The sequence below is a fragment of the Acinonyx jubatus genome, chromosome A1 (assembly GCF_027475565.1).
Source record: "Acinonyx jubatus isolate Ajub_Pintada_27869175 chromosome A1, VMU_Ajub_asm_v1.0, whole genome shotgun sequence".
Classification (NCBI taxonomy): domain Eukaryota; kingdom Metazoa; phylum Chordata; class Mammalia; order Carnivora; family Felidae; genus Acinonyx; species Acinonyx jubatus.
In genome coordinates, this window is record NC_069380.1 from 156,577,577 (window position 1) to 156,598,902 (window position 21,326).

Genomic DNA, 21,326 nt, shown 5'->3' on the forward strand with positions numbered 1-21,326 from the left:
TTCTACATGGGTAACTTGGAGCAAGTTACTTAATTTCCATGTGTTTCCATCTTTTCATAAGGTTGCTGAGAGGATTAAATTAGATTTCACATGTACACATTTAGCACTGTGTCTGATAAGGCACCAAAAAATGGTAACTATAAATACATCCTTCCTATAAAAGTTCCAAGGGACTTTAGGTAATTCAGAGCGTGAAAGCAGATCATGAAATGAAAGTGGCGCCATACTTGAAACCCAATAAAAGTGGAATATAATTTTAATTTTTCCACTTAATGACTATTTACTTTGGGGGAGTCAATGAACATATTTGGGCATTTTTGAGTTTAAAGTAAACTAGATGGGGAGGTGGATCCAGTAACTTCTTGAAGGCTTTCCACCTTATAGACCTATATTTTATTTGACTTGTGCTGGTAGTCATAACTCTGGAAGGCTAGCACTGAAGTACTAGAATGCGTGATAGTGATGAGCTAAAGTGGGATCTCATGATATGATTTGTTAATAAAGCTTGAAATTTAAAGATAAGTACCTAGGGAATGGATTATAACAGGAGACACAAGGTTTTTTATTATTTTTAAGACTGACTTTTGCTGTAACACTTTTTGGAACATCTTATCACCTATTAATAGCATGCTTAATTGTATCACAATAATTTCTTTAAAATGCAGTCTACCATCCAGATGGCCAACCGACACATGAAAAAATGCTCAATGTCACTCATTATTAGGGGAATACAAATCAAAACCACCATGAAATACCACCTCACACCTGTCAGAATGGCTAACATTAACAACTCAGGCAACAACAGATGTTGGCCAGGATGCAGAAAAAGAGGGTCTCTATTGCAATGCTGGTGAGAATGCAAACTGGTGCAGCCACTCTGGAAGACAGTATGGAGGTTCCTCAAAAAATTAAAAATAGAACTACCCTATGACCCAGCAATTGCTCTCCTAGGTATTTATCCAAGGGATACACACGCTGTTTCGAAGGGGCACATGCACCCCAATGTTTATAGTAGCGTTATCCACAATAGCCTAAGTGTGGAAAGAGCCCAAATGTCAATCAATGGATGAATGAATAAAGAAGATGTGGTATATATATACAATGGAGTATTACTCGGCAACCAAAAAGAATGAAATCTTGCCATTTGCAACTATGTGGTTGGAACTAGACGGTAAGTCAGTCAGAGAAAGACAAATATATGACTTCACTCATATGAGGACTTTAAGATACAAAACAGATGGACATAAGGGAAGGGAAACAAAAATAATATAAAAACAGGGAGGGGGACAAAACATAAGAGACTCTTAAATATGGAGAACAAACAGAGGGTTGCTGGAGGGGTTGAGGGAAGAAGGATGGACTAAATGGGTAAGGGGCATTAAGGAATCTACTCCTGAAATCATTGTTGCACTATATGCTAACTAACTTGGATGTAAATTTAAAAAATAAATTAAATAAAGAAAAAGAAAAAGAAAAAAAATATTCAGGCACTGGAATAATAAAAACAAACAAAAAATGCAGCCAACCTTTCTTTGAGTGAGGGCTGTTAGGAATGGAATTGTGCTAAGGATTTGTGACATTCAAAAACTACTTCTGATCAACATTTCCAGGTGTCTGTCTGCACATCCACAGGCAAATGGAGTAAAAAACATTATACCTTGGAAGCATCATTAAAGCTCCTTGATTTTTATGAACATTACTTTGGTATCAACTATCCACTCCCCAAACTGGGTAGGTTCAAATTCCATGTCATTGTCTTTACTTTTGCTTATAGATCTTGCTTTGATTTCTTTCTGTATATATGATTTAAATGAGTTACTGAAGGGGTTCTGTTAGCCCAGGAAACAATAATTTGTACCTCAAAGATGGTTCTTGACTGTAGAAAATATTTATGAGAAGTTCAACTAGTGTGAATCATTTTTTATTCTTTTATCAGGTTCCTGTTAAAATAGCTGCATTGGGGGTATCTGAGGGGCTCACTCGGTTAGGCATCCAACTTAGGCTCAAGTCATGATCTCACTGTTCATAGTTTGAGCCCCACATCAGGCTCTGTGGTGACAGCTCAGAGCCTGGAGCCTGCTTTGGATTCTGTGTCTCCCTCTCTCTCTGGCCCTCTCCCACTTGTGCTCTCTCTCAAAAATAAATAAACATTAAAAAAAATTAAAATAGCTGCATTTTATATTAGATTTAACTGGATGAATTTTCCAGGGGCACCTAGGTGGCTCAGCTGGTTAAGCAGACTACCTTGGTTTTGTCTCAGGTCATGATCTCATGGTTCATTGGTGAGATGGAGCCCCATGATAGGCACTGTGCTGACAGCACGGTGCCTGCTTGGGATTTCTCTCTCCTTCTCTCACTGCCCCTCCCAGCTTACTCTCTCTCTTTCTCAAAAATACATACATAAATAAATGAATAAGTAAACAAACAAATAAATAAACATAAAAAATAATAACTGGATGAATTTTTCAGAGCACACAACTTTTTTCTGTACCATATTTGTATAACACCAGTAACCTTTTTAAACATTTTTTATTATGTTTATTTATTTTGAGAGAGAGAGAGAGAGCACAAGTGGGAGAGGGGCAGAGAGAAAGAGAGACAGAATCCAAAGCAGGCTCCAGACTCTGAGCTGCCAGCACAGAGCCCGAGTGAGATCGTGACCTGAGCCGAAGTCGGATGCTCATCCAACTGAGTCACTCAGGCGTCCCCACCAGTAACCTTCTTCAGAGTTGCCAAAGATTTATGTAAGCTGCTGAAAATTGTCTCTCCAGCTGTTTATAGTGCATTTGCGTTTGGAAGATAAGAATGTGGCACAGGTTAAAAAAAAAAAAAAAAACACTTGGAGGAAATAGATAATTTGAATGTGCTAGTAGTAGATCTTTATATAGGAAGATACACATAGTCTATCTTGGATTAATTTTCTATCTTGAAAAAATAGAAGTTATGATTTTAATAATGTTGCAGAACATATCAAACCATGACTTAAGTTTTATAACATATGTAGATCAGTTTTTAGAATTTCTGACAGTGACAAAACTTTTTCTTTTTCCCTTGGGGACGTTAAAGCATACTCCTTACCATGTCTTTGCTCCCTTTTACTCCAAACTCTGTGCAGTTTTTTCTTTTTTTTTTTTAAAGTTTATTTATTTTTGAGAGAGAGGAAGACAGAGCATGAGTGGGGGAGGGGCAGAGAGAGAGAGGGAGACACAGAATCCAAAGCAGGCTCCAGGCTCTGAGTTGTCAGCACAGATCCTGATGCAGGGCTTGAACTCAAGAACTGTGAGATCATGACCTGAGCCGAAGTCAGATGCTTAATTGACTGAGCCACCCAGGCGCCCCTGTGCAGTTTTTTCTTAGAGGAGGTAAAAGGGACCATAAAAAGCCACCTCCAAGAGTTTATTCCTCTAGTTCCTGAGTCTCACTGCATTATTACAGTGCAGGTGCTATATACAGATATACTAAATTTACCTGTAATCTATTACTGTCCTTATATCAAAAGTCAAGGAAAGATCTGATAACAACCATCAACAATCTTACACTGTTCTTGAAAAATGTAGCCTTGAAAATTATATGAAATGCGTTTAAAAAATTACTGAAAAGAAGCATGTAGTTTAGGAAAAATCAAACTAGATATAAGTATCTCTAATGACTATGGGAAGTAATCCAATATAAAATCATCAGTGCAATTTACAAAAGGAATTATTCCACATTTGAAGTGCTAATGAATACTAATCTTTACTGGTGCTGATTTGTTTTTGATTGTCTTAGAAATATTTGTTTCCATCCACTAGTATTAACCTGTATTAATTCCAGACAATATAATTACAAGCCAAGTGACTTGGTTTATTTCAAACTTTAAAAAAAGTACCTTTCTTTTTAATCAAACAGTACTTTTTATGACCTACATGAAATTGATGCCAAATGATATACATGTACACATACACAGATACAATATAAATTAATATACATTATACCTGAGTTGCTTAAAGACGATTAAATTTGACTTTATTTCCTCAAGACTTCGTTAAGAAGTACAGGAAACATCAGGGTACCTGGGTGGCTCAGTTGGTTAAGTGTTCAACTCTTGATTTTGGCTCAGATCATGATCTCACAATTCGTTAGTTCAAGCTCTACACTTCTGTCTCTCCCTCACTCTCTGCCCCTTCCCCGCTGGCACGCGTGCTCTCTCTCTCTTAAAATAAATAAAAAATAAACTTAAAAAAAAAGTAGAGGAAATATCAATGTTGAAAAGGAAATTGAGGTCAGAAATAATTGATAACCACAGCTTTCTTCCTCTACTGCCTTGGAAGGACATTTGCTCTTAATAGAGGCTATATGTTCTTGAAATACCAATTAAAATACTGACCATAGAGATTGCTTTTAAAACACATTTTCCTGAAATTACAATCCTATGTCTCTTTTATAGAAATGAGTTCATTATATGTCTTGATGAATCTCAAACATATTGGAAATTATTTAATACCTTTCAAAGTTTTTAACCAGTCTTAATATAAAATACGAGTGTTTTTAAATAAATCATTTTCTTAGCAGTAATGCACCCAAGGTATTTTCAGAATTTAGCACATGTCAATAGGTTACTTCAGCTACAACCAAAACCATATTGATAGAATTAATGCTGCTTAATAATGGGTACTGATTATTTCCAGTGCAACTACAAGATACCATGTCAATGTTACGATGGTCTTAAAGTTTTCAGAAAGTCTGCTTATACATTAAAGGATCACAATGTATTTGAGGAGGAAACAAATTCCATTTCTGGTGCAGAAGCCATAATGATCAAATATGGTTGTTCTTATTTCTTAGATCTAGTTGCCATTCCTGACTTTGGATCTGGAGCCATGGAAAATTGGGGCCTCATCACATATCAAAAAACATCACTGCTCTTTGATCCCAAGACCTCTTCTGTTTCTGATAGACTGTGGGTCACCAAAGTCATAGCCCATGAACTAGCACACCAGGTACCTAACACTCATGACATTCTTTTACTATCAGGCCAAAAAAAGCATTGTTTCAGACACCAGCTGTCTTCCTGAAACAACATAAAATTATCTCATTTTACCTTTAGAGGGGACTTTGAAGACTCTCAAACCAAACATATATGTCAAATAGCAGAGTTCTCAATCTCTAGACTATGAGACTCACAAAGGAGTGTTGTCACAAGAGAAGTGGCCACTGTGTCCTCTAAAACTCTTCATGACAAAGCCTTCAAATATCTTTTACTAAAGAAGGTAGGGACTAAGCCGATATATGGGGCACAGAATTAGAAACTCTACAAATAGAAATTTCTATTAAAAATATTTCTCCTTAGTACCATGGCATTCCAATCTAGGGCAAAATCAAACCCCCTCAGTTTGAACATGTCATTGTATGGCCACAAAGAAGTACTTCACATCCAAGTACTCATAGGGTGCTGACCCTAGACACTACCCTAGACATTACTTAACTCTCTAAATTTCAGTGTCTTCATCTATAAAATTAAATTAATAGTAGTTCCTGCTTCTTGGAACTGTTGTTAAGAATTACAGGTAAGTGTCTGTACCTGCCATATAGCAGACCATCAGTCAGTGTTAGTTATTAATGATGACAACAGTGATCTCTGCTACTGCTACAATTTCTTGCAGGCTAAGCTTTCCAAGGCCCATCTATCAACACTGTATTAGATACAAATATGAAACTATAAAACTAGCTATATAGATATCAGAGACTATTTCCACTCAATTCATTTCTGAAAGTCCCTAGTAGCACAGTGAATTATTAAGGGCCCCCAAATTCTCTCTCACCAAGTAGACAAATACCATTTTATTATAGAAGCTAGTAATATCTTATTAATTTTTAACTTTATCCTTTATCATTATTATAATGATAAGTTGGATTTTATTGAAACAGCAAACTAAAAATCCAATTGCATAGGAGCCGTGCTCAGCATTGTACTTTAAGAACATATGTGCGGCTTATTCTGGTTTAGAATTTCCCCACTGGCCCATCTTAGGGGTTTTGATCAGTAATCACTGGTAGCTCTAAAGCACTTGACTGAATCTGGGGATTTCTAATTTTTCTACTGAATGTTCATAGAGGAGTGGTTGGAGAACTCTATCTCTGAGGCTCCCCTAGGCCTTCCTTTAATAACTTCTGTTTCATGGAGACACAGAGTCTAGGGCTGAAGCAGCAGACAGCATTGGAATTTTTGTCTTGACTATTTTGTATCCCAGTTGATCTCCATATGATCATTTACTCTGACAAAGACTCCCAATGCCAACTGAGTGAGTCAGGGGTCCATAGCATGGCATATAAAACCCCCAAGATGAAGCCCTTCTCTACCTTTCCAGCCTCATCTCTTGTCAATACCCTAAGTGTTAGCCATCCCAGACCACCTGCCATTTCCTAAACATGCTAGGTTGTGTTGATCCTTTATGCTTTTTCTTCTGCTTGATCTGCCTAGAGTACACATTACTTGCAACATACCTGAAGACCCCTTGCAAGACTCAGGAAATGAGTCATTTCCTAACTAACTTACACACTCTCCCAGCAGAACTGATTTTTAACTCCTGGAATCTTCTCTATCCCTTGTACAGACACTGATCATAGCGCCATAATGCTTGATTGCATTTATCTGTCTAACCATTGACCTCCATCATTTGTATTGAGGCAGAATATATATTATATACATCTTTATATTTCTAACATATGGCATGTTGCCAAATAATGTAGTAGGTTCTCTAAAGATATTTATTGAATGAGTGAATGAATAAACCACTCTTATTAACTGGTAAAGTTACCATAATCAGCTCAACTTGTATTTCTCTTACTCATCAATTCTCAAATTAAGAAAACACCTCCCATCCCTTCTCACAGATGACTTCAGGAAGATCAGTGCCCACTTGTAAAATGATCTGAGGGTTATCAGAAAAGAAATAGAACTTAAACAGTTTCTAGAAGCTACATTCTGTTCTATAATTTTAAGAAGGCTCTTCTGAATCTTGGAATCCTTTTGTTTAATTTCCTATCCTTCTGGAGATTGCAATTCTAAAACAGATAAACTAGATGGACAGTATTGTGCATATAGGCTAAATAAAATATAAAAGTACATGAAGAAGTAGTAACACTTAAAACTGGTGTTACAGATCAAATATAGGTCAAGGGTAAATTTCTATTTAGATTTCTTTATGGCATCCTTTTAATTTTATTTATATATATTTAAAATCTCAGAACTTTATTCACTTTAGTGTCCAAGTTAATCCCTGGAGGGAAGTCAGAGCAAAAGTTAACAACTAAATGTCCTCATCAGTAATACTGTGTAACAATCTGAGAGTCCTAAACAAAATCTTATGATTATTTTAAGTACCTGCTACTTAATGTAATGAGGTGACTTTGCCAAAGATATTTTGGCTTATATTTCCCCAAAGCCCATAAATCAAGGATGAGGTGAGATTGTAATAAGTGTGTAAGAAATAAAAACTACCCCACAAAATGTTTTATTTTCTTCCTTAATATTAAATCTAATAGCCAGGAAATGTTGGGAGGATAAAATGGAAGCTGGAGAGTTGGGGGCAATAAGGACACAAAAGAAAGAAAAGTGAAGCAAGAAGCAAAAATGTGGTGGTGAGAAGAGAAGGCACAGAAATCAGTACAAGGAAGCTGTACAGAGTGAAAAGAGTAACAGAGAGGAAAGGCCTTAACTACTGAAAGAAATAAGTTACCACCCATTGCATTTTTTGCTACAGTTAGTAATATTTATATTTGTTTAATTTCCAATAACATTGAGTCTTTGCCTCCTAGTGTTTTGGCAACCTGGTTACAATGAAATGATGGAATGATATTTGGTTCAATGAAGGTTTTGCAACATACATGGAACTCATCCCACTTAATGCTACATATCCAAAGCTATAATTTGTAAGTTTACAATTTTGTATGTCATACCTTACATACAGTTCAGCCCATAACATAAATCCCTCACCCAAAAATCTATGGACAGAAAACTGAAATAGCACAAATATACAGCTGAGTATGTGGGGTAAGAGGAAAGAATGTCACTGTCCATATCCAATGATATAAGACAAGAGAGTGCCCATGGCTACAGAGCCTGTGCAGAGTTCTTGGCATATAACCTGAAAATTAAGCATAATTTGGGCACACTCCTCCAGAATTTTCAAAAGGCCTATTCACTTCCCCAAAATTTATGAAAAGATTGTTTTCAAACATGTCTTTTTCCTTAGGCATAAAAAGTCTAAACACTACATACCAAGTTGGTTTGTGATGGTTAATTAGCTCTTTGGGATAGGCATTTGGCCCAGTATAGTATAGACAGATATGGATTCAGAGTATCTTCTTATCTGCTATGTTTTGAATCCTTGGTGAAACCCCAAATATTCATATATTCTCACTTGTAAAACACACGTAATGCATCTACTTTGCAGGGTGTTGAAAGGATCAAAAATGATGAATGTAAGGTCCTGACATATAGCAAGTGTTTCACTAAATAGGAACCATTTTATTTTTGTATCCAAGGGTTTGGTACATGGTAAACGTTCAAATAATGTCTGAAGGAGTGTTATATTTACACTTTTATGAAGTAGAGAACTGATAAAAGGGGACTATGTAAGGGGAAAGAAACTTAAAATCAGTTGTAAGGAATATTGATTGAATACTTCTAAGAATATCGTACTGAGCCTATTTGTTTTCTGTTGCTTTGAAAGTTTCAAATTGAAAGCGACAAAATTTTCTTCCCTATTTAGGATGATGCTTTTTTGGGTGTTTGTTTTGGAGTGATCGAACAAGATTCATGAAATTCATCCTTTCCTATCTCCAATCAGGCAGAAACTCCTATTTAAGTACAGGAAATGTTTAATACAGTTTCCTATGAGAAGGTAGTAATTGCTGTGGGCAAGTGGAAGCTCTGCTTTTAGGAGAAATATAATGAGAGTCATGAAACCAGCAGTTGAAGTTACTGCTTCCAGGTTACTGCCACTAGTTATACTTTTTTATTTAATGTTCATTTTTCAGACATTACACATGTTCCATAAAATTTAAGTTTTCTTTAAAAATACATCATACTACTTTTTTTCTTTATCTTCTTGTTTTGTTTTCCTCCCTTCCTTCCTCCCTCCCTCCCTTCTTTCCTTCCTTCCTTCTTTCCTTCCTTTCCTTCCTTTCTTTCTTTTCTTTCTTTCTTTCTTTCTTTCTTTCTTTCTTTCAGGGAGCTTGTATTTCAAATATTCTCAAGGATCTTCTGAATAAGGAGAAATTCCAGGAAGGAATTATTCACTACTTAAAGAAGTTCAGTTATGGAAATGCCAAAAATGATGATTTGTGGAGCAGTTTGTCAAATGTAAGTCATAAACTGAGTAACAGCAGACTGTTGTTAAGCCTAAAATGTAACAGGCTAATTATGAACGTTTATAAATAGTTACATTGTCAGTCAACCAATATTTATTCCACTTTCCACATTGTCTAGGTCAATAAAAAGCAGCACCTTCCTTGTTCCTCTGGCACCACACTAAACTAGGGTGTCACACTGAGTTAGTCACAGTATTCGATATTTGGCCTCCTTCTCTGTGGTTCCCTTCAATGAAAATTCTTTAATGACTTTGTAATTCCATTTTTTATTATTTATTTTGAGAGAGAGAGAGAGAGAATGAGTCAGGGAGGGGCAGAGAGAAAGGGAGAGAGAGAATCCGCGCTGTCAGTGCAGATCCTGATTCAGGGATTGATCTCACAACTGTGAGATCATGACCTGAGCCGAAGCTAAGAGTTGAATGCTCAACTGACTGAGTCACCCAGGCACCTCTGACTTTTTAATTCCTAGCATAAATACCTAATCTTCTCTGCCCAAGTTTTAAGGTTGAACTCTGCTTGCTCAACTTTATTGTCCAGCATGCATTCTCCATTGAGCGAGACACATTTTCTCCCTCATAAGAAGAAATCCTGCTTAATCCCTGTTATCATGTCTTTGTTTCTAGTGCCCTTGCTACCTGAACTGCACTTTCTTCTTTCCAAGAATTCAAATACCATCCATCTTTTGAGTTCTAGCTGAGATTTTACCTCCTCCTTATAGACTACTCCAGCCCTCATTGCTTTGCCTTTCTCCTAAATACCTAGAAGTACATTTATGAATCTGTTCCGTAAAGTGACATTCTCTTTTATTAGTTTATAATGGCTTAAACATAACAATGATAATAATAAGAATTGCTTAAGAGCAAGAATTGTATCTATTTTTTAATGCCATGCACTAGTGATTAATAAAAAGTTGATCATTGATTCAAGAAATCTTGGTGTCTGTCATTGAGATTCATGTAGTATAATAGGCAAGACAAAAAGTAAAACATGCAGTCAACTCAGATGATTCTAATAATTATTAAAGTATTCTTAAATGTTCAACTGTAAGTAAAATAATCTTTAATAGAAGTATTGTACTGGCAGAGCTCATGGATACAGGTCGAAAAACCCTAAGCCATTGTAGACAGAAGAGGTCCTCTCTTCCTTATAAACACTTATGTCCTGGGGACAGTAATAATACTGTTAAGTATTTGTATAGCACTTAACAGTTTAAAGAGATATTTCAAATACATAATCTCACTTAATATTTTTTATGTCCTTATAAAGTCTGGACCCTCATGGTCCAATAATTTATGTGTGTGGTCAAAGGAACAAAGTCAAGTCATTAAACATTTTTTCAAAGTAGCTCAAAGCTTTTACTCACATTTCTTGAAAATTATAAAAGGGACCAAAATACACAGTCCTTACTAGTACCTGTAACAATGCTCTTTATCCATTTGCACCACTTCCTGCTGATGATCTAGATGTTCTCTCCACAGTTCCTCCTAAACTTCTCAACCAGCCACACATTGCTTTTCTCTCCCATCTTTTTCCTCCTTCCTTTCCTTTGCAGTGTGTGTGTGTGTGTGTGTGTGTGTGTGTGTGTGTGTAGACATAAACCTTGTCTTTTTTCAACAACAAACAATATCTCTTTGGTGTGCATAAGGGTGTAGGAGGGTAGGGGGGAGATTAAAGGAGAAATTTGGCCAACAATTTCAGGATTCTTTTACGCCAACTGTGAATATTTCTATGTTAATTTTTGCCATATCATGCTTATTAACCATCTCAGGAAGGTAAGGTAGGCATTCTTATCCCATTTTTACAGGTTGGAAAAGTAATACTAAGGGAGAAATTGGTGCCAGGTCACATATACACCAAGCAATGATGGAGTCAGTACGTAACATCTGTCTTCCCACTCTAAGTCCAGTATTCATCCTCTCAATTACAACACAGCTTCTTCCCAGTTATCAGGAATGTCTCACTGTTAACCTTCCCCTAAATATCCTCAGTTCTAGTTGACCACTTTCTCATGCCAAATGAAACTGTGGTATGAAACTGAAAAATTCCTGAAAATATCTTATGTAGCTTTGTGTCACATAACATCAATTCTAAAACATGTCATAGCAACTTGGGAGTTAGAGGCATCCTTTGTTGTTATTTTTCATAAAATTGTTTAATGGCATTTGATAGCCTCACAGTGTGTGTGTGTGTGTGTGTGTGTGTGTGTGTGTGTGTGATTTTTCCATTTATAGTTCCTTTTAAGCACTAACTCCTGGTTATTTAAAGGTTGATTGACAAGTTGTTGATTTCCTTGGGTCTCATTTTAATTCGGAATTCAAAATTTATTACACATTCTCTATATGCTACTGTGGTAGTCATTGGGAATGCTCAGGTAAGCAAAGGCATTCCCCCTCCTCAGTCAAGGAATTTGTGATGTGATAGGAGACGGTTAATACTAGACTCAGTTGCCAAAATGCTAAATAGGGGCATGAGTAGCATGCACAATAAAAGAATTAAGTAGGACCTCCCCAGGGGGAAAAGAAGAAATGAAAGAAAAATTCAACAAACTGATTCCTTCCTAAAAGTTATTCTATTACATTGTACTTCTTTTTTTAGTTAAAATTTTTGTTTTAGTATTTATTTACTTTTGAGAGAGAGAGAGACAGAGAGTGGACAGAGGAGGGGCAGAGAGAGAAAGAGAGACACAGAATCTGAAGCAGGCTCCAGGCTCCAAGCTGTCAGCACAGAGCCCGACGGGGGGCTCAAACTCACCGACTGTGAGATCATGACCTGAGCTGAAGTCAGATGCTCAACTGACTGAGCCTCCCAGGCACCCCTACATTGTACTTCTTTAGAAAACTTAAAATATATATGTATATTTAAAGCTTATGTGTATGTATACATAAACATAAAGTTTACGTATAACTTTATGTATACATAAACATAAAGTTTCATATATATTTCATTGGCCTAGATAGACATGGTAAGGAACATAGCAATTCATGAAAATTTTTAAAAAAGGCATTTTCACAGTGACCATAGGAAATCTGCAAAAATTACTCTTTTTGCTTTATGTATGTAAGTAACTTTTGTTACTTGGGACTATCAGTACCCACATGACCATGCTCTTTCATTCTTGTTTTATAGAGTTGTTTAGGTAATTTTACATCTGGTGGATTTTGTTATTCTGGTTCCAAGATGACAAGCTGCACAGTAAGTATATAGAAGCTTACAGAGTAGAAGAGACCTGCATCACATGACCCGAAGTGAGTGTGTGGAGTAGCCCACCTGTCCCTTTAAATAACTGGAAAGGAAGAGAGACTCCACAATTTTCCTTGAAACAAAGCTGACTGAAAAAATAATGTTCAGGCCTTTTAGGGGGATGATGCTATTACTACTCTATTTTTGTTGTTATAATTCAGCTTTCCCACAACCCCACTGCTAGCTAAAAATATCTCAGCTCAGAATTCCTCTGCGTGGTTAGTGCCACATTGGCATCCTCTAGGCTCAGAAAAATGCCAAACCAAATATGTTAGGTTTGGAAATATAGTCAGCGGTTTTCTTGAGGCTCTTTTTGTTTACTTCTGGGAAGTTATTGGAACACTGTAGTAGAGCAGAAAGAAAAGTAACCATGAAAAAAAAAGGAGAACTCTTTTTTAAATGAGTCATGGTAATCCCATAAATTTTAGTTTTTAAAGGAGGATTCAGCATAATCCAGGGATCAGAAATCCTTATGAGAAGCTAGGAAACTGGAGGTTTTATTCTTCATTCAATAGATACCTATTTTTGTAGTATTGTTCTTTTGGAATATTTAAAGCTCCCCTAGAGCTTTAGATAGACATTTCTTTCCTAAACATCCCCATTGTACCGTTATTAAAATGGAGAGGTGGGTTTTTTTTTCTGTTATTGTTTTTTTTTTCGGGGTGGGGGGTTGAAATGGAGCAGGAGAGAGGCTCCAGTCTCAAGTTCCTGTGGGACTTTGCTACCAGATGTCAACCTTCTCCCACATATCTATCTCCTTCAGTTCACTTGCAGAGAGCAGGCCTGGGGTAGGCAGCCCTGATCCAGTTCCCGCCGTGAGTCTGCAGCCTGAGGTCTCCCCTCCTCCTCCATAAGCCTTGTTTCTGGCAGCCAAGGAGATCTGCATTTCTGGTCTCTTTGGTTTCTCTCCTCCATTACCAAAGTCACTTGTCATTTCAGCTTGCCTTTCTGGGGGAAGATGTGGAGGTCAAGGAGATGATGACTACGTGGACTCGGCAGAGAGGAATTCCCCTCATTGTGATTGGACAAAAAGGACGTTCACTCAGGCTCCAATAGATAGGTTTTCTGAGCAGGGTTTTCAAAGATGACCCGGAATGGAGGGCCCTACAGGAAAGGTGTCTGCTTTTCTTCTAGTGGTCTAGTTTACCTCCTCTCAGTTTGCTCCTTGTTTCATTAGCTTTCTTTCAGTTTCTGTGGCAACTTTGTGGATGCTATTTCTACCCCAGACTCAGAGGCCTGGACTAACCGTGATAACAGATTTAAAGAGCTTGGGGTGTGACCCAGTCTGTGTTGTTGTGCAGCTGTGTTCCTAGTAATTCTGCAGCAGCCACTCAGTTCTGATGCAGAGGGTGGTCAGTTATATTTGTTATAATATGTCTTACTCTTTCAATACTAAATTTCTGGGGCCTGATCATTTGGTGACTAGCCCAAACCTAGAAAGTGTGAGGACAGCTATACATCTCCTCAGAAGAGGAAATATGTTCCCTATGCAATGAATTAGATTCCTTTGAATCTTGTGAATTAAACCTCCTGTGGCCTTTTGTTTTTTGGTAATTGACTATAAACAGGATGTCTTAAAACATGATATTCTCGGTAATAATGAAAGTAAATTCAATTAACCATACTATCATCTTGCTCACCAGCCAATCTTGAGAAACCTTGGTAAAAGCTTTACTAGAATCAAGAAATACAACACTGGCCACATTTCTCTGATCTATTAGTTCTATCCTTAAGATGAATGAGGTTAATTTTAAATGAAATAATATAAGTGGCTCTGTACTGGCTCTTATGATTGTTCTTCTTTCTAAGGATGTATTTGTCTAATAACAATTCTAGAATTTTTCTCAGAATCAGAAGCAAATTCAAGATGTTTAACACATAGAATATAATGTTTTTCCTTTTGTTTTGTCTGTTGCCTGTTTCCAATCCAGCAGCAACTTTTATGTCACTTCTCTATGTATACATCATTTCATTTTTCTATATGTCCTTCTGAAGTCTGAACCTCAGAGAGCTTAAACAATTTATAGCTTGACAACATAGCCTGCGAAATTTAATGTTTGATTCATTATTGGGAGAGCAAGATTCACACTCCTGTAACTTATCAAAATGTCACAAGAGACTTCAATAATGCGGATGGCCCAGAATAACAAATATCTACAACAATGATCTGTATTTTTCCTCCATTTGAGGCAGTATTCAGATTACTCTTATAAAATCATTACCCTCCAATTCATGCCTATCCCAACTCATGAAATGCTACTCTCCTCTTTTTCACTCCCAGATAGTTTTATCTGAAAAAACTCCCTTTCCTTCTGGAGCCAAGATCAATCCAGATCATTCTATTAAGGCTTGGCAATATCTGTGTGTCTACTTTTACTTTTTTGTGTAAATTTTTTTATTGCTTTGTTAATTATTGGTACTTTGTGGGTTAGCAGGTAGATTATCCCTTCTGATCCTTTACTAGATAAAGTCTGTGTATGTCATTTGTTTCATTGTTTTATATTTTTCTGAAGATTAATAGGCATGTCTTCAATTATTCTTCTTGTTTTATACCTGCCAATATTTCCAAGCACAAGATTTTACATGTGCAAGAATACTATAGCTAACTAATATGGCCTGATGTGATAGAGGAAATGAATTTTAAAACCTGCTAGAAAGCCAGAAAAAAATAGCTGATTTCTGTTATTTGCCATAGCAGGACCATTTAAAGTAACTGAGGCTTTTTCTTCTAATCCATTCTGTTTTTCTGTCCTTCGGACCTGGCTAATCAGCAGATCCTAGATTGTGGCATTGCTGACCACGAACAGTCACTTGGCAGTGGAGGAGTTGGGTGTGGGTAGCTCTGTTGAACAAAAGGATATGGGAATCATACAAAGTCAGATCTTTATCTCTTAGGCTTTTCCTGAAGCTTTTCTTCAGTTATTTGAATTAATAACAGGTTGTCAGAGTTTTTGGAAATGTGAAGGAAGATTGGATTTTTTTTTCTCTTCCTTAGAAGTAAGCAGTCAACAGAACTTATGATATGAGATTTGGATAGCAAATAGCACAAGTAAATGTGACAGAGCTCAACTAGGTGTATATTGCTGCACCTTTATAATCATATGGAAGAATTTTTACATACCCAAGGATCCACAAGTCTTAGCCTATAAAATTTATAAGGCCACTGATAGTGTGAAAGATGGGCCATTAGGTGACTTTTACAGCCAATCTGAGTCTGACAATGTGAAAATTAAAATGGCCATTCGTTTAGTCTGTAACAGTCTTTATTTTCTAGGTATCTTTGGCATATTCCATTGACCTACTCCACAATTCCTCTAATGCGATTCATGGACACATTCTAAAATCAAGGACAGGTAATGAACTAATTAGCCAAATAGGTGTTTCCATTCTGAAATTAAACATGTTCTCAGCTATTTGGAGGAAAGATACTGTAAGTAAATCTAATAATAAAAGATATATGTTTGGAGAAATTTTCATTTATACATATAAGTTGCTAAAAGAACTCTTTAGCTAGAAAGTTTGAATTTTCTATTCAGTGGGAATTCTTCTTATACTTTTAGCATTTAGAGATAAGTTTGTATTTATATCAAGAAATAATGGCTTTCTATCTTATATCTCTTAGTAGCTACTAATTAAGCTCTTATGCCACAACACAAAAATATGTATGAAAACAAAGCATGCACTTTAGAATAAATTGGCCCTGGATTCAAATCCTCACTCTGTCACTTATTAGATGTGTGACCTTCAAAAAATCTCTTTACTCGTTCTGAGCTTCAATTTTCTCATCTTATTTTGAACGAGGACCAGGTCCCACAAAACTATTGAGAGAATATGATAATGTTATTTTACCATATAGTATAATGTCTGTCATATTAAAAATACATAATAAAAATTTTTTAAGTTTATTTATTTTGAGAAAGAGAGAGTGTACATGCTCACGCAAGTTGGGGAGGGCAGAGAGAGTGAGAAAGAATCCCAAGCAGGCTCTGCACTGTCAACACAGACCCTGATGTGGGGCTTGAACCCACTAACCACAAAATTGTGACCTGAGCTGAAATCAAGAGTTAGGTGCTCAACTAACTGGGCCATGCAGGTGCCCCATAACATAATTTTAATTTCTCTTTTGAACACCTTACTGAAATGTGAGAGGGTTTCCATCATTATGTCATGTTCAACCTGGAATCCTTATTTCACCCAAAATAAAGACTGGACAAATGGATCACCTATTTACATGCACATATTTCAATGACCGATAACTAAACCCTGAGACAAGGCCACAAATAAATCAAGTCAAATTCCAATCACGTTTATCATATAGTTAACTGGGCCTCTTAGACCCGCATAGACTGCTTTTGAGAACAAATTTAGCAGTCCTTTTCCTATGAATGAACTTATTTATTAATTTAATAAGACTATAATTCACACACACACAAAACCATCCAGTAGACTACGAAAATGAACATCACCATGACTTTTCCAAAACTTTGTCTTCCCACTGATTAATTAGTAATAGCATGAGAAGTAACAATTTTGGAGATGTTCCTGGAATGTATGTTGATAATAAAATGGCTAATGCCAATTTCCTCCTCTGGATTTATCTCAAACTACCAGTTAGGTGAAATTCAGTGTGACTCAAATGGCTACTACATTGTTCACTATGAGGGGCATGGATGGGACCAACTCATGGGACCAACTCTAACCTGCATCAGAACCACATGCTTCGCAAACCTAAGGACAGACAAGGTCTGATTCATGATGCATTTCAGCTGGTAAATTTCAGCAAAATTTCATATGATTTCATAGCAAGTAACTGATTCATGATCAAATATGCTAGATTTCAAAATCAAATATTCAGTGTTGGTCATTCATATGAGATAGATCTGAAGGTCAAATACTTGGCCGAAGCCTACCTACTGAATAAGGTGTTTTGACCCATACAGTGTTTAAAAATATAACACAACATTTTATTGATTGATTGATTGATTGATTTTTAAATTTTTTTAATGTTTGTTTTTGAGAGAGACAGAGAGAGGGGCAGAGAGAGACAGAGACACAGAATCTGAAGTGGGCTCCAGGCTCTGAGCTGTCAGCACAGAGCCTGATGCAGGGCTTGAACTCATGAGCTGTGAGATCATAACCTGAGCTAAAATCTGACGCTTAACCAAGTGACCCACCCAGATGCCCCTAATCCAACATTTTAAAATGTGGGGAAATTTACATACAAATCCTGACTTCTGAAGTCTCTTTTATAAGTGAAAAGATTTGGTAACTGTGGACCTTCATTCCTACAAAGAGGAAGGATGTGGACACATCCTTCCTGAAGCCAGGACTTCACTATCCCATGCACCAAGGTCCCAAACTGTACACAAGTGGCCTGCTTCACTCACTTAGGGTGGACCCTCTAAGCATTTAAGCTTTTGACTCTAGATTTAAAATTTGTTTATGTGAGTAGCTTGCTGTTTCACAAAATACCTATGTAATCTGTTGAACAAAAAGTATAATATAGTCTTTACTTTTATGATTTTAAAAGTTAAATCTAGTACAAATCCATTCATCACTTCGCACATTGAAGAAATCAATATGAAATTGAAAGGGAAGTGAAGGAGGAATTGGCTACTTGTGTTTATTCCTCTTCAGACTTTCCTGGAAAGACAAAGTATTTTCTTTCTTTTCCCATTTATCATCAGCAGAATAATACATAGAATAAACCAGGTCATAAAACCACCAATGGGGAAAAAATTTGGAGTATTGTGCATTGTAAGCTTTTCCTGTTCTGAGAATTACTATACTCAGTTTATTCAGTGTGACATATTATTTCCTTTCAGATGTTTATTTAGGTCAAAGTGAGTGAGAGTAACCAGCAGGATACCTCTCAGGAGAAGCTTCTCCATACAACAGAATTTCTAGTTAGGAGAAACAGAGAGATTGAGAGCTTAATCCTCAATCCTACAGGTTTTAGGAACATAGTGGTAGCAGGGCACATTGGAGGCCAGGATTGAGAAAAACACCATTCCACATCTAAGCAGATACAGGGTAGACTAGATGAGAAGTAGGCTATGATTCACTGAAGGAGGTTTGTCTGCTCAAAGGAGAAGCTCTGACTAGATGGCAGAGTAGATTAAAAATTTAAGAATAGGAAGACTGAAGAATATCGATAGTTTAGTCAATGAAAGCCAATTTTTTAAGTAATTGCCAAGTCTTCTTTGCTGTTTCTAGCCTATACATGTATGCGTTGTCTAAATTTAGCAGAAGGAACCCTACAGTTATTAATGCATCAGTGGAAAAACAATAATAAGATTTGGGTGACAGATTAATGAAGTTAATTCAGAGTACAAATTTTGGGTTAAAATGGATGGGTTCAAGTACTACTTCTTTAATTATTGTTGGACCTTAGGCAAATTATCTAAACTTTTTAAGACTACATTTTTTAGTTTTTAAAACTTCTCTAGTATTTAAAATTCCAATTTTAAGTAATAATATCTAATAGAAAGTGTTGTTTTAAGGATTGCATAAAATAACGCCAATAAAGCACAAATTAGTATTATCAAATGTAAATTGTTTCAAAGATCATTTGTTGAATAAGAAGAAGTGAGAACACAGAAATGCATTGCCAATAATGCAAAGGTGGAAAACAGCAGAATGTAAATTTATGTATTATTATGTTTGCAACTACATAGAAAAAGTAGTAGCTAAAAAGTGGGGGGGGGGGGGAAGGAAATATTCCAAAGTGCTATTAGTGAATGTGTAGGGTCGTGAAACTATGAGTCTTGTTCCTCTCCTCTCTAACTTACAACTGTCTCATAATTTTCTTATATTAATTTTATAATAAAATTAATTCAATATGGAAGCAATTTAAAACTCTCATAATATTTTTACTTGCAAAAAATATTTTTGCTTACTGCCTTCCCTCAGTAATATTTATCTTGTTCTTGTCTGCTTTATCAAATACCTATTTAAGAGTTAAAAGAAGTAATCAATGATCATATTTAGTTTGAAGACAGAATTTGACCAAAGAATGGATATTTGTTTTAATTGTTTTTTTACACTTACTAAATATAATTTAACACTTGGATCTCATCTGAGTTGACTGGGATTAAAATGACAACTTTAATTTCCTTACTGAAAAACTATTTTTTTCTTTTAGTCCCACACGATAAAAAGAAGACCCAAATTATTTCCTTGGGAATTTGGTTTTATTTCACAAATGTACCACTTAGCTAAAACTGTATATTAATAAGTATATAACTGTATACTAACAAAATATAGATTTCTCCTGTTGGGTTAAAGTATACACTTATATGTGTGTTTAGTTTTTAAGATGAACATTCAGATAACATTTTGTGCAATGATTGGTGGTGAGGAGCTGGATTTTTATTAAACAATAATTATATAAGAAGAAAAGAAGCCCTCTTAATGAATATTAAGGTTAATTTTTTAAGAAGTAGGTATGTATAAAAGTAAATAATGGTGTTTGTTTTAGTAAGAAACAAATTACGCTGTGCCAAACAGGAACAACAGGATTAATATGAAGTAATTTTTGTGTTCAGTATTCTTTATTAAATTGTGACCCTGGAATATTAGACCTAGTTTCCCTGTTGCTGATCCTCTAAGGTATCAGCTGCACCATACATTATGATATTACACACGTAGGAAGAAATAGTGACATTTGGTAGATGTGTGTTTTTAAAAATATAGCAAACCATAGGATCATAGTTCATATGGTCCAGCCCTCTGTCTTCGGACAAAAATTTTGGAAATTTTTCCATAAGTCTGTTTTAAAGCAGGAAATCATTGAGATTAAGAAGAGTCAAGTCACAACAAAAGTTGGTTCTTTTTCATTTCCCTTCTTTCTAGTTTCAATTCCCTCTTTTTAGATAAGAATTAAAAAATTTAAAAACCCTAAAGAGGTAAGGCATTATGTTAATGAAAAATTCAACAGAGACATTCTTCGTTCTGGAATCTGTTTCCATATCAAGCTATTATGCTTAATCTGGGAGTCTGATGCTGACATGAATAGTTTACAGACCATGTGCAGACACAATCCTCTCAGAAACACATGCGAGAATCACTGCAAAAATGACGATACGTTGGTTTACTTCCTCTATGGCAGAGACCCTAATGTTTTGGTATTCACAATAGCAGTTTTGTTGTTTGTTCTTCTCATTAAAGGAAAATGCAGAGAAGGCATATAACTGGCTGGAAATCCCTTGTTCCTTGTCATCACCATCCCAAGAGGATCCTATCAGGATTGTGAGCAAAATATTCCTCTTAAATGTGATTTTATCTTTTTTCGATTGATATTCCCTCCTCAGATGGGAAATTAAATCATATTTTTAAAGGAGAAACGCTGTTTAAATATGGAAGGTGGGGCCCAGAAAGAGAGAAGGAAAGTACAAAGATAAATAGTTCTGTGTTTGGGGAAGATTCATGCGGACAGTTTAGAGTTGACCCCGTTTGGTGGGTAGGAGCTGTGTGATTACTAAATTTAGCCTCTCTGTAAATCATCCTGTGCTTTCTGCAGCATTGCCTTCTTTGATATTTTAAGCCGGTGATTGACATGCAAAGCTGGAGCAAGGAGGGCTCAGTCTGGGACAGGTTGCTTGCCTTGACCATCTTAAAACTGGCCTCTTACCTGAACCATACTCCCTGCATCCAGAAGGCAACTGAACTCTTCTCTCAGTGGATGGAATTCAGTGGAAAATTAAAGTAAATCTAGACATCTGTCCTGTTCT

The 21,326-nt window shown here is 36.2% G+C and overlaps 1 protein-coding gene across 1 annotated transcript in view; it reads left to right on the top strand.

The window, feature by feature from the left end:
- LOC113593183 (endoplasmic reticulum aminopeptidase 2) overlaps nucleotides 1-21,326 on the top strand; it is a 74,555-nt gene that overhangs the window by 46,191 nt on the left and 7,038 nt on the right. Inside the window, 12 exon segments of the mRNA XM_053222073.1 lie at nucleotides 1,611-1,731; nucleotides 4,825-4,979; nucleotides 7,798-7,911; nucleotides 8,754-8,885; nucleotides 9,215-9,346; nucleotides 12,481-12,546; nucleotides 13,534-13,709; nucleotides 15,869-15,900; nucleotides 15,903-16,024; nucleotides 17,206-17,292; nucleotides 17,295-17,378; nucleotides 21,116-21,300. Coding sequence (XP_053078048.1) covers nucleotides 1,611-1,731; nucleotides 4,825-4,979; nucleotides 7,798-7,911; nucleotides 8,754-8,885; nucleotides 9,215-9,346; nucleotides 12,481-12,546; nucleotides 13,534-13,709; nucleotides 15,869-15,900; nucleotides 15,903-16,024; nucleotides 17,206-17,292; nucleotides 17,295-17,378; nucleotides 21,116-21,300 — 1,406 coding nt within the window.